This window comes from Microplitis mediator, chromosome 1 (genome assembly GCF_029852145.1).
Source record: "Microplitis mediator isolate UGA2020A chromosome 1, iyMicMedi2.1, whole genome shotgun sequence".
Classification (NCBI taxonomy): domain Eukaryota; kingdom Metazoa; phylum Arthropoda; class Insecta; order Hymenoptera; family Braconidae; genus Microplitis; species Microplitis mediator.
The window spans coordinates 11,171,323-11,185,591 of NC_079969.1; the positions used below are offsets into that span (position 1 = coordinate 11,171,323).

General features: G+C 29.6%; 1 protein-coding gene across 11 annotated transcripts in view; it reads right to left on the minus strand.

The window, feature by feature from the left end:
• Positions 1–13,181, minus strand: part of LOC130667573 (disco-interacting protein 2) — a 32,208-nt gene extending 19,027 nt beyond the window's left edge. For 5 of the 11 annotated variants that reach the window (XM_057469860.1, XM_057470108.1, XM_057469777.1 and 2 more), the window contains exon 1: positions 12,996–13,181. In XM_057469860.1, the coding sequence (XP_057325843.1) occupies positions 12,996–13,080 (85 nt within the window). In that variant the 5' untranslated portion in view covers positions 13,081–13,181. Of the gene's footprint in view, positions 1–727; positions 2,977–12,995 lie in introns of those variants that run through there. The other 6 variants (XM_057469368.1, XM_057469276.1, XM_057469618.1 and 3 more) reach the window with 4 other exon arrangements.
• Between the last annotated feature and the right edge of the window lie 1,088 nt (positions 13,182–14,269).

Sequence of the window (14,269 nt, forward strand, 5' to 3'; positions counted from 1 at the left end):
TTATATTTTTCGCAATGAGGTAAATGATTTTTATTCACTGACTGTAGTATAGAGAAGATTACCATTTTGCGTTTAATTACTTTACGGTAGTAGACTCAATTTTTTCTATGAATTATCTTATGCGTATATTACTCCATAATGGTTAATCATCGTACCGGAAACTCATTTTTCACTCTACACATCTTTACATTTTTTATTTAAATAAATTAATGTCAGGAAGATAATTTTTCTATTTTAATCAATGATCAAATTATAAAATGAATATTTGAAGTTTACTAAAATTTTTTTTGATCCATTACGTGACTTGTTTACAATACGGACGTATTACCAATCTGACAAACAAAATTACTATGACTTCGCATTCTTTTTGGCTTTATAAATCATTTTATGACTCTTTACTTAATCGGACCAATCACCGATCGTCCATTAACATCGTTTACACAAATTGAGAATTCACGTAATGCAGTGTTTGAATCAACAAGCATGTCGTAAAAATTTTGAAGCAAAAAATTAAGTTTAAAAATAAAAGAAGTAAATGGAAAACGAGAAGCGTGTTAGTTGAAAGTTGTACCGAGCTTCGATACACTCCGTGCTTTATTCTTTACGGTTTGTGAGTTGTACAATAACTAAGATCGATTTGAATCGGCATTAGTCGCAATACTTATAAAGTAACAATAGTACAAAGAAATAATGAGTCTCAATAATAATGACAATAGTTATATCTTACTAGATTTTTTTCTCAATGAAGAACACTTGCGAACTGGATAAACCGGTTGTCTTGTTCCATTAGCTCGCTTTAATTGCGATTTTCGTCGCAATGGACGTCGTTTAGGTGGTTTTGATTTTTCAAATTTAATTGTATAATCACCTTGTTTGATTTCTTGGTCATTCTTATAAAAATAACATTTATGATTTACCTGGATCTTTCGTTTATCAATAAGTTGTTTTTTTTGTTCTGTTTCACTCTCACTTGATGATAGACAATGATAGTAACTTCCATTGTATTTAACAGATTCTTGTGGCTCAATTTTAATTTGAACTTCAGATTCTTTAGCTAAAAAGTTCAAGAACTGTTTGCTAGCAAAGAAATTTGACGAGGAGACAATAAATCTAGATGATTGCCAGATTGGTCGCTGTTCCAATACTCCTCTTAATTCTTTGGAGAATATTTTATCTTCATTAAAGTCACTGATCTTTGGTTTACTAGAACATTCGTAACCTCTAGATGACTTGGATGATGACGATGAGAGAAATGATGAAGTCATCATTGAAGAAAATGAACTATGTATTGAATTTGACAGTTCTCGTTTTTCATTAAAGTCACCAGAAAGCAACAGCTGATGATCATCAAATTCATCAGATACATTGGATGACCAATCATCCATTTTTTTTTCTTCCAAAATAGACGGACTTTCATCAACAGTAGAATATCTAATTTCTTGCCACACTCGGCGTGCCTTCCGACAACTTCTTTTTTCAGGAGTTACGAAATTCATTTGATCATTAGATTTTGATGTCTCACTACTTTTATTAACATTATTGATAATTATAGCATCATCATTTCTTATAGGTATGCTTGAATTTCTATGAGTGGTTGATCGTTTAAAATAGCCTTCTTTACTAGTAGTAAGTGATGGTTTTGATGATTTTTTCCGGAAGAATCCGTTTTTTTTACATTTTGATTCAGCTACCTTTGATACGGATAATGAAATTTCATCAAGGGATGAACAATCTTTAGAAACTACTGCACGACTCTTTTCTGGTGCAGACACTGTTCGTGCAACTTGATGCTGGCCCGATTGTTTTCGTTCTTTCAGCGCACTGTCTAACGAATGATGAATAACAGAAGTAGATGATGATAATCCGTGAGGAGATGGGAAAGGAACTGGTACTGATTCTAACCACACACGACCAAGACTTACACTGATACTAGGTGGCCCTTCAGCGGTTGTCATAGACAACGAAAGATCGTGAGTCAATTGATTGTCTTCTAAAGACTCTGAGATATTTTCAATACGTGTTGTCGAATCGACAGAGTTAATTTTCGAACATCTCATGAATACAGGAGAACTTTCAAGTCGAAGAATGCCAAATTCTTTTGTTATAGAATCAGGATTTTTGCTTGGGTTTGATTTTCTTGGAGGCTTCGGAATCTTCGGTTTTGAAATGAGCTGTACAGGAATCTCTAATTCTTCTTTCCATTTTTCTTGATATCCATTTATGTCATTTAGCCATTCATTATAACCTATTGTACCTTCAGTCTTTTTAACCTTTGTTTCTTCAATATTTTGATTACACTTTGACGTAGCAATTTCTTTAATAAACTCTCGAGAATCATTTTGTTCAATTTCAATGGTATTATCACTTTTCGAAATATCATTGTTGGATTTTTGTTGTTTATTTCGTCGTTTACCACGATCTAAATAACTTTTGCGTATTGAAATTCTTTTGAAGGATTCGCTGCGTTTAAAGGATGGCTCATTACGATCCTTCTTACGGCTTACGAGCCTCCTCAAATTTTCAAATGAGATCGACCTCATCGGCTTCCAAATATTTAATTAATATTCAAGAAATAATTTTTTAAAATTGTTTTTACATTTTATAATTTTCAAGTATAAATATTTGTAAATCTTGCATGATAGAGACTTTTACTCTCATGATACACTCACAGTTTACTTCTCTTTCTTCTACTATTTCTCGTCTGCTCAACTTGTACCGGTTCGAGGTCTTCCAGTCTTCGTCGTTACTGCTTGTTCATTTTTCCTCGTAGAGTAACGTCGAAGATGTAGTTAATGCGGGTGACCAGTAGTATGTTCGTGGAGGGTATACAAATTTATCATAGGACTAATGTAATTACAATATTTGTTTAAATTTCGTAAAATAAGGTTATTAATTTTTATTAAATTTCGTTGAGCATTTAATTTATAACTCTAACATTTTAATAATTGAAAAATAGCTGTTTAATTAAGTTTTAAACAAATATACAATTTATATAATATATGAATTAATTCTTCAATTATTATACATATTAAATTAGTCTCACTGGAGCGTAAACAAGAATTGAATTCTTACGACACTGTTACGACGACTTGTGTGGAGGAGTAGAAAGATAAAAAAAAAAAAAGGAGAATCCACAGCACGTTCGTTGGTTCATGGACAAAACGACTTTCTCCCTTGCGCTCTCCCTCTCAAACGATCACAACGACGTTGATTCTCGCCCTTTCCTTCGCGGTCTTCTGGCATTCACGACCTTTCTCACACTATTTTCTCAATACTTCCTGATTATTTAATTTTTTTATTTATTTATTATACTCGAATTAAATTTAGCATTCAATAAACATTTGACGTTATAAAATGATTTAAAAAAAAAAAAACACATAAACTGATGTCATTATTCATTAACAAAAATTTATCCAATTCCACATAGCGATCGAATACTAGAGAAAACCATAATTGGTTTGCCGCAAAATCAAACATCCGTAATATCGATATCTCCTTGCGGCATTTAATAGCAATGGCGTGAGATTCAACCATATATTATATTATATATAGTATAATGCATATTGGCGATGTAATTTCACTTGAGGATTTATTAGATACTTTTGTCATTTAAAAAAAAAAAAGTTAACAAATAAAATGAAGAATCATTTATAAATAAATATGAATTTTCACAAAATTAGTATTACAATGAAACAACTATTAATGAAAAATGATAAATACTGTAGAATCAAAATGATAACAATGTTGCCGCGAGTAAAGGTACAACAGCACTGTTTACTTCACCAGCAAGCAAGAACATCAGAGCGATCGTTCTCCCTATACTACTCCTTCTTTTCTTCTCTTCTCGCTACATCGTGGACCCACCCTCAGGGGGCAGACAGACCATACTAATACCGCATTCCACAACGCGAGTCAATTTATTCATGTTATAAACGAATATTCAAATAGTTTCCGTATATTTTTTTATTTTTATTTTTATTCATTATTGTTTTCAATGTCTAATCAGCTGATTTGCTGGAATTAAGAGTTATACAGAAGTACAACTTTTTTTTTCCACTGCAATAGGAATGTCAAGTATACGAAAGAATGTAAAACTGAAAAATCAAAACTAACAGTGATGCGGTATTAATTGTAGAGTAAAATGGATACAGAAATACAATTAAATGTAAAACAAGTTTTAAGAAGGATACACAAGCGGTGTTGGCCACGTTGGCAAGACACTGGTGTTGCTCGTGCGCGACCGCGATCGAGCAACGCAACGAAACGACGGCAGCCTGTAGGAAGGTGACGGGTAAATAATAGTTACACAGGAGTAACATAAAGGTAAAGTAAGGACGCAAACGAAGAGCAAAGAGTTTAAGAGAAAGAACGAGTAATATAAGAGGAGTGGTGGCATGCGGCCCGTCCACTCTCGCCGGCGAGCGGCACTTCTCTCCCGATGTCTTCACTCATACCAATATCTCACTCCCCTTTTATACATTACATTTAACAATCTTGATACATACTTGTTCCTATGCACTCTATACATTGTGCATAGTAAATAGTTCTAAGTTCGATTAATCATGTAATAAAAATTTGTATACGTGTTTGAGCTTTTTGTAAAATTTAGATTTTTAATTCCACAGAGCTCAAACTATTCGTTTATTATAATAATTATTTAAAAAATTTGATAATTTAGATAACTAGATGAATAAAAAACTAGATTAAAAACAATAATTTTTCCGATCACTTTATTTTTTATGATATTTTATGAAAGACTTTAATGGTTCTAGTAGTAAAATCGAAAAAGTTCATGCAGACCAAAATCTTAGTTGTTGAAATTATATATAATTTTATCATTTGCACAACTTAATACAGAAATATTTATTCAATTTATCTCCATATTATGTAAGGTCTGAATTTTAACAAACACTTTTAATTGATGTGAAATTCACCCAAATCAGTGATTTCGTTTAAAAAATATCGTTAAACAAAATTGAAAAAAGAAAAGTAATTTTTGTGAACGACATCTCGAATAAACGTACTCTTTTCAATGGTTCTCTTGGCAATTGAAGCGGTTAATAAAAAACTACATTTTCAAGCGGATTTTTTAATTTAGCGGGTCAGTAGTTAATGAGTTACTTGGACCAAATATGAACAATTTAAAAATTTTTTGTTTTTATTAAATTCTATCTTATTTTGAATAGGTTGAACACTAACTCGCTGCAAGTCTCGACAAACTTTTCTGATTGCCTTAAAAACCATTTAAATTGTTTAATTTGTTTGGGAAATATCATATACATGCGACAAAACTTTATTTACATTTTCGAAAATCGGACTGAAACCAATAACTTCCTTTTTTTTTTTAAATTTTTCTTTTTCTTAGAGTCTGAAAAAATTAAGGGCTTTAAAAATTATATGATAGTAAATTTATTGGGTTTGTAAATACTTAATATGTGGACTATAGATACACTACATAGCCACGGTGAAAGCAATTTTCCTGTTATACTGTCCGTAATAAGAATATATACATAGTGGACCCACAAATTGATTATAATTCGCAGCATATATCATACTTAGAAAGAAGTACGTCATACGTGAGAATTACACACTACCATTAGCATGTATATTAAAAAAAAATTTTTTTTTAATCTAATAGATTAGTATCAAAATAAAATTTTTCATGGATCCAAAGGAACGGTAGGATCTACCACTACTTAAGAAGTAGACGCATTAGGTACGTGCAAATTTATCGTACATTTCTACTACCATGCTTTGGTAAAAGGTAATAATCAGCATTCTAATAGGACTTAATTATTGCCTTTTACCTAAGCATGGCAGTATACTAGTACACCGATAAATATATTTACCTAAAATTTAAATATAAAACTATTAACATTTAAAAATCTATTGTCCTCATATTTTGATACTAAATACTTTGTAAAAAAATTAATTCGTTCGTAAAAGATCGTCTCTTTCTTGTACTTAGACATTTAAATACTTTTTAAACAAAAAATTTCAGGGTGAATATACAGCTACGAATTAGGGCTAGTGTGGGTATTACTGCGAATTTTTTTGTTTCAATTATAAATAAACGATAACTGAGTTTTGTTGATTAAAGAAAATTATTGATAATAATTGAAACCTGAAAGAAATTAACTGTACAGTAGTTTTACGTGTACAATAAATTTTGAATTTGTTATTAATGAATTAAAATTGACAGGTGATAGAGGTTGAATATTATGCTTTTTCTGTGAGTTCTTGCGCGAAAAGACGTGGAACTAAGAGGTCCTTTTTTCTTACATAAATGACTCAATTTATATATTTATTGCTTACAGAAGCAATATAACCTTTGTTTAATACCAAAAATTCGATAAAAATTGAATTTTGATTAATTAATATTATTTATTTACGGAAGCAGTAATTGGTACCAATAAACTGGGCATGTATGCATTACTACGGTTTTCTCAATAACCCGCAGTAATAGAAACTTCTCTAGTTGTATGCGTTTGTACCCATTACTGCGGTAGTAAAATTTTTTATTTTAACCTATAAAAATAGTGCGTGTATCAAGTTGTCTGTAAGTTGTTTTTTGTTGAAAATTAACAATGCCTCAAGTTAATAATAAACAGAAAGCAACAAAAAAAAATTTCTTAAAGCAAGAAAGTTTTCTAAAAACAAGAAAAGATTTTTTCTTCATTCAAGAATAAAATTTTGAAGAAAATATTTTACTTAAACGAAGTAAATCTTATTTTTTGTGTATTATTTAAAGAAAATATTAGTTTATCTCAATGTTGATTTTTTTTTAAGTTAATAATAAGTACAACTTGGGTATAAAAAAAAATTATCGATATCTTGGGATAAACTTCATTAAATTGCTTTTAAAGTAAGACTTACAAAAAAACCGCAGTAATACCCACACTTACCCTATATAGTTGTATAATTATTGTGAAAATTTCACTTTCAATTTTTGTTGATACTAATGCAAGTATACGTTTGTATCAATTTTTTATTTAAAAATTTTTTACTCTATATTTAAGAGTTACTATAATTAGATAATGATAGTTAGATATAAATATTACAGTGTGTTAAATGCAATAACTATCATAACTTGACAATCAATGATTAAAATAAAAAAATGAAAATAAAAGAAAATGATATGTACATAGCATAAGCTGCCGCGCATGAATTTTTCAGAAAATGTTCACTGAATTACCTCTTATTTAACAGATGCGAATAAAATTAGTAACGATACTGATTTTTCCGATTTTTGATTATTGTGCTGCAGTTTTTACTAATATTACAAATAGATTATAATTTAAATTACAAAAGAAACTGAATGAATGCGTTAGATTCATTTATAAAATTGCTAAGTTTGAACATGTCAGTGCGTATTACAAAAGATTAGGTTGGTTACAGTTTAAAACGAAGAGAGACTTTTTTATTGCTTGCTTATTTTACAAAGAAATACAATGAAACTTTAATTATTTTAGATCAAAATTAGAGTTTTTGCCTGTTTTGTTACGTAGAGGAGATATTAGGCAAGACTACTTAAGAATACCAAAATGTAGATCAACAATATATGAAAATTCGTTTTTAATTCATGGTATGCATGCGTGGAATTCTTTACCGCCAGAACTAACGACAATACAAACTTTTATAGAATTTAAGACTGCTTGTTTTGATCATTTTTTGAATATTAATAATGAATTAATTAATCTTTTGGTTAAAACTGTAAAACATACATATGTATATATTTTATAAAATTTTTTGTATATTTTGATGGTCTTCAGGGAGCTACGGCGCTACGGCTCTAGGATCAAATAAATATATTTATCTATCTATCTATGTATCATTTTTTAATAAACTTTATTATATGCGTTTTCTTAGGTCCTAATTTTCAACTTCCCACTAAGAAAATTGTTAATTTTCCAAAATTCGAGAAGTTATTGGTTTCACCCCGATTTTCGAAAATCGAGTTTTCATCAGACGTCGACGTTTTGAGGTCCTAGGAAGCTATTCTGACTATTTTCAGAAGGATGTCCGAGCGTCTGTATATATGTGTGTGTGTCTGTATAGATGTGTCGTGTGTGTGTGTGTGTGTGTGTGTGTGTATGGATGTAAACTCTTCATATCTTTTTAATGAATTGACCGATTGAGATGGTTGAGGTGGCAATCGAAAGAGTTTGTTGGCCGTCAACTTTTCTGAAAATTTCAAATCGATCGATCAAATGGACTCTAAGATATAGAAGAAATACAGAAAAAAATAATTTTTTTTTCCGTTTTTTAAAAATTTTTCAGAAATGGCTCGATCGATCGATTCCAAAATCTGATCAGCTCTAGAATACAATAAAACGCGTCGATTGCCGCCTCAACCATCTCAATCGGTTAATTCGTTCGAGAGATATCGATCGAGAAAGAAATGGTGGAAAACGGTTTTCCACGATTATCTTTGAAGTGACTCATCGGATCAATTCTAAAATCTAATCAGTTTTAAAACTCAATAAAAAGCGTCGATTGCCGCCTCAACCGTCTTAATCGGTCAATTCGTTCGATAGATATCGTGGGAGAAAAATGGTAAAAAACGATTTTTCTTTTAAAAAAAACGGCATACTTACAAAAGTAAAGAAAATGTATTCACAACAATCTCTTTGAGCTCACGAAGTTCGAAAACAGCGGGAAGTTTTGGGGCTGGCCCGCAGGGTTAACCGATAGACCGATTTTTTTACCCGTTTGTTTTTTTTATACTCTAAAGAATAGAACAATTTCATGTTAACATGTTGTTTCAAGTCTACATAGTCATATTAACTCTACTAGAGCAAAAAATTTAGATATTATTTATTTAAATGTATGGAATGATGAAATAACTATACATTGAAAATAAGAATGTACCTGAAAGTCGGAACGTTTTTCGCGGAACAAAAATAAAAAAAAAGAAATGAAGAGTAAAAAATCTACTGGATCGAGATTTCGGAAATGTTTCGGACGTCATCTCAAAATGACAGGCCATTTCCAACTACCCCTTAAGTCGCCTTTAGCCACAAATTTCATGAATTATTTTCATTTTCGTTGCGTGAAAAACGTTCCGATTTTTAGGTACATGAATAAGACGACTATAAATATACATTATGTTTGTTTTCTAAAAATGATTTGACATATTGAAAAAAGAAAAAATTCTTCAATTAAAATTAAAGTAGTAATATTTGAAAAATTTTTAACTGTTTTTAATAGCGAAAGTTGAATAAAAAATTCTTCTTATCTTTTTTTTCAATTGTTTACTTTTTCTTCTCGTGCGTTACACCTGAACAATAGTCTCATATTCGCGTGGTAATATTACATGTGGGTACATATTGTAACGTAACGATATGATGGGCCCGGACACGCCGCAACGTTAATTCACACAGAGTAGCATTAACATTGTAACCCTGACTGACTTGTGTTATTAAGTATAACTTGTTGAAAAATATGAAAGGCTTAATAACTTGTTAGTTAAATATTGAAGGAAAAAATAAATGCATACATAAATAAAATATATAAAAAAATGTCATCTGGCAGCCAGAATGGAAAATAGATTTTTCGAAAATTTTCAACACCTCCCTGACTTTTCGCTAGCTCGCACTTAGTTACAAACGAAGGCGGCTCTTTTTCATTTTTACTAAGGTTGAAGATCAGTTTTTCAATCCGAGATTCTTAATCCGCGATTCAAATATTGTTAATGTACTTATATATTTATTAGAGTGGGTTGAAAAGAAACTTTTTTTTTGTTTTTCTTAGCATGGGGGTAGAATTTGTACCTTATAGAAAAAAAACAATTTTTAAGGAAAAAAAAATTTTTTTACTCAACATTTTGAGGTGGCCCAATCGTTTTTAAAATAAATAATTGATCAAACGGGGTAGTCCCAACGAAAAAAATTACATGGTGTTCTAGAATCTGTAGGGTGTCCCCTTAAAAGCTAATTGAAAGTCAGGAGTTGAAAAAATTTATTTCCTATTATTTTTGTAATTTTAGAAAAAATTCAAAAATGAAAAACATTTTCTTATGAATTAAAATGAAAGTGAAGTAAAAAAAAATCACATTCGACAATTATTAGATGTTTTCCACGATTTTGGACAAAAAAAATTTTTTTTCGTTGGAACTACCCCGTTTAATCAATTATTTATTCAAAAAACGAGTGGGCCACCTCAAAATGTTGAATAAAAAAATTTTTTTTTTCTTGAAAAAAATTTTTTTTTTAATAAGGTACAAATTCTACCCCCATGCTAAGAAAAACAAAAAAAAAGTTTTTTTTCAACCCACCCTAATATTTATATATAAATGTACGAGCAATACTAAGTTAATCACGTATTACTAAAATCTGGGATTGATAAACTGACTTTGAATAAATATGGTTAGAAACGAAAATATACACACGTAATAAAATATGTATTGATGAAAACTTACACAATTCGTGAAAAATGCGGGATTTATAAATTCATTAAAATTATCAAAAACGGCGCAAGCAAATATTTAGAAACTTCAAAATGAATACTTAAATATTAAGCTCAAAGATTTCTCATGGAATTGGTAGAGAATAATGATAGATTAATAAACAAATAGGTAAATAACAGTTATAATTTGTATTTATTTATTATTATAATGAATTTGAATACCAGAGAGATCAAACAGGCATATGACATCGGTATAGAGACACAGTTGACTCGCGCCGCCACGTTCAAATATTCATATATATATAGACTTTGAAAATATAAGATAGTTGTAAAGTTTACAGATTATTATATTCACAACGAAATAAAACTGACGAAATTAGATTATAATAGGAAATACACAAGTTATCCGCAATCAAAACCATATTTTTTAATTTTCTTGATGATGTCCAAACTTTCAAGGTTATCAAATTATTGGAAGAAATAGTCGAAAAATAAAGTTTAAAGTAGAAAATTAAAGCTTATTAAAAAAGATTTGAGTTACTTTTTACAAAACTTGTCTATGAGTATTAGTTTTAAAATTATATGAACTTGAAAGTGGATAAAAACTGATTTTTTCGAAAAATCGTGAAAATTTCCAACAGCCATAACTTTTAAACTGATCGACCGACTAAGCCCATCTTCGAACTTAACCGTGATATTCGTCGGTAGAATAAGTGTAGAAAATTTCATTAGGATCCGATAAGAGTTGTAGGCGTAATCGTGATGACAAAATTGGTTATATCACATATATTTTTATATTATATTATATTACATATATATATATATAAATTTTTTAACGAGTGGTATTTTTGAACCCTACTCAACCAATTATGATAGGTTATGACAAAATTCCTTGAGAAATCGACCATGAGGACAAATACAATAGTTAGATTTTCAGGGTGGCCACGAACCGAGAATATCGGGAATTATCAGGGAATTTAATGCAACCGGGAAATATCATGGAAATGTCAAGGAATTTCGAAAAGTATCCGGGAATTAAATTGTAACATTTCAAAATTAAAAAAAATTTCAATTATACATTAGTTATAAAAATTAAGGGATATATTAAAAAAATTTCAAATTTTAAAGTGATTTTCAACAGATTGTAACTCGAAGGAAAATGGTGAAACGACAAAAACAAAAAAGGCAAATTGTAGCTTCAAGTGTCTAGTTTTCTGATCTGGTCTTTTAATTTTTTTATTATGTGCGGTTTTGGAGTAATCCTAAGAAAACCATCGAAAAAGAAATTTACCAAATTTATGCTCGTCTTAAAAACGGTCTTCGAGCTTCAATAAATTTTTTTCGATAATTATGATGGATTTTTGATTGCTCCGGAACCGTGCATAATAAATAAATTTAAAGACCCAGATCAAAAAACTAGACACTTGAAGCTACAGTTCGACTTTTTGTTTTCATTGTACGACCATTTTCCTTCGAGTTACAAACTGTTGAAAATTAATAAAAAATTTGAAATTTTTTTAATATCCCTTAATTTTTGTAACCAGTATATTTTGAATTTATTTAAATCATAAAATTTCTTATTAAATATTTTAACTTATGCATTTTTAACTCCGAATAATCAAAAGTAGGCAATACTAATTTATTTTATTGTCATTTTTTATGGTTTTTCGCATGATTTAATTATTAAAAATGAAAATATAATAAAAACTTCGAATGTCTAAATGATACGAATAAAATTTCTAAATCAGGGAAAATTGTGAAAAACTTTACTGGAAAACCGGGAAATATCAGGGAATTTTGAAATCATTTCTTTGTGGCCACCCTGATTTTTAAAAAATCTACCTAAAAAAAAAAAGTAAAAATTTGATTTCCATATGGACAGGAAATAAAATAAACGGGTAAAGTAAGATGAGCACAAATTGTCATTTATATGAAAGAAACCGGTTATGATCGTGTCTTATTCATGATGTTATTCGTACGTAAATGTAAATGAGTTTAATTGTCTGGATGAATATTTTCCGAATAACACTGAAAACTCGAGAGATGTGTCAGCAGAAATGAAACTGAATTGATAAACATATAGTTAAACATGATGTTATTTAAGCATTGCTTATGTTAAGTAGTACAATATATACTACATTATTTATTCTTAGCAATAAATATAAAATGAAAAACATTTAGTAACAAATAAAAAAAAAAAGAAATACAGTACGATAATTATAATGTAATATTTTTAGTTGAAAATGTAACAATTTAATAAAGTAATAATTTTGATGCATTTTAATTCAATTTAAACTAGGAGGTGCGGTCGAATGAACAATTTATTTGTCGTCGTCGCGAGACATTTATTTTTACCAATTGGCCGCTTCATTTGTTCTACTAATTATAATTTCTTAAATAAAAATTTATTCTTGCATTATGACATTCCAACCGTTTTAATAAACTCATTGGGACCGTACAAAAATAAAAGGAATAAAATTATCGATTATCAACGAAAGTGCCTCTCCGTCTACAGAGATTCAAATAGGGTGAGTCAGAAGGGTTACCTTCTCAAGGGGAATTTAAATTATAATAAAAACTTAGTTTACCTTCAGAAAGTTCAAGCTCTAACTCCGCAAGCTTTTCCCGCACATCCTCGGGAAGTTTACCGGTGTCGATGTTAAATTCGGCCATCGCTAGGCCATCCACAATTCGGGAAAATCACTAATTTTACAGCCAGACATTCCACTACCCGTCACCACTTTACGGCCATCTTGCTCTCGTCTGACACTGACTCGGTGGTGCTTCGTCAAGTATATTGGCGGCGACACATGCTTACCGATACACGGTTACTCTCTTTTTAAAATAATAGTATTATTTATCATCAAATATTTTTATATTTTTAAATTCACTCATCCAAAAATAAAATACTATACAGATTACCAAATTAACGTTTACTTTTTTGGATTTTTATTATACTTATTAAAAAAAAAGTTACTTACATACAGGGTGATTGAACCAGTAAATAAAAATTTTCAAGCTGGTGTCACTAATTAGATTAACTCAATTTAAGATATTTTAATTTTATAAATAAAATATCTAAATAATTTTGTGGATAATAAATCACTAAGAAATTAAGTCTTCATTAGAATTACGGTTAACGAGCACTGAAAATTGTGGTAAATTTTATAGCAGCCTCGTTTAATGTCAATCATGTTTTTACCCATATTTATAGTATAAAAACTAAACCGCTTTTTCAAGGCTGAGTAAGCATTAGCTTGTAATTTCGTTGTCAGGTTTTTTATTTAACAATAATTTTATAAATTAATAAAAAAGAATATTTCTTAATTAATTAATAAATTTGTTGCAAGATGAATTAAAAAAAAAAAAAATTTTCTATTTAATATCTCGAGAAAATAGTATCGAAGCTAGCACTTAATCTATTTTAATGATTGAAAAAAGTCATCTTCTACAAATGATTCTTCAATTAATATGCAGTAAATATTAAACCTTACATATGCTTATAAAGTTAATTGAAAAATATTTAGCAACGAAAGATATTACATAGAAATATAAAAAACTTAAATTTAACAATGTTAATAATTTTCTAGTTATTTTGCAATTAAAGTTAACTGAAATTCGAATAAAGTTAGCAAGTGACTATGTTGGCTGCTTGAGAAATTCCAATAAATTCAATTTAAGCGGGATTTAGCACAGCGACATCTAAAAAGAAATTACACACCTACACCTGCTTTTCCGCTTTCTTGGAGACTATACATCAAGGTTACTAGAATAGGGAGGTTGGGACGAGTTTGTTTGAGTCGCTGATCCCTTTTTTTCTATGCAAACACCCTGATAGCCGCCCTAACCGTAAGTTAACTAT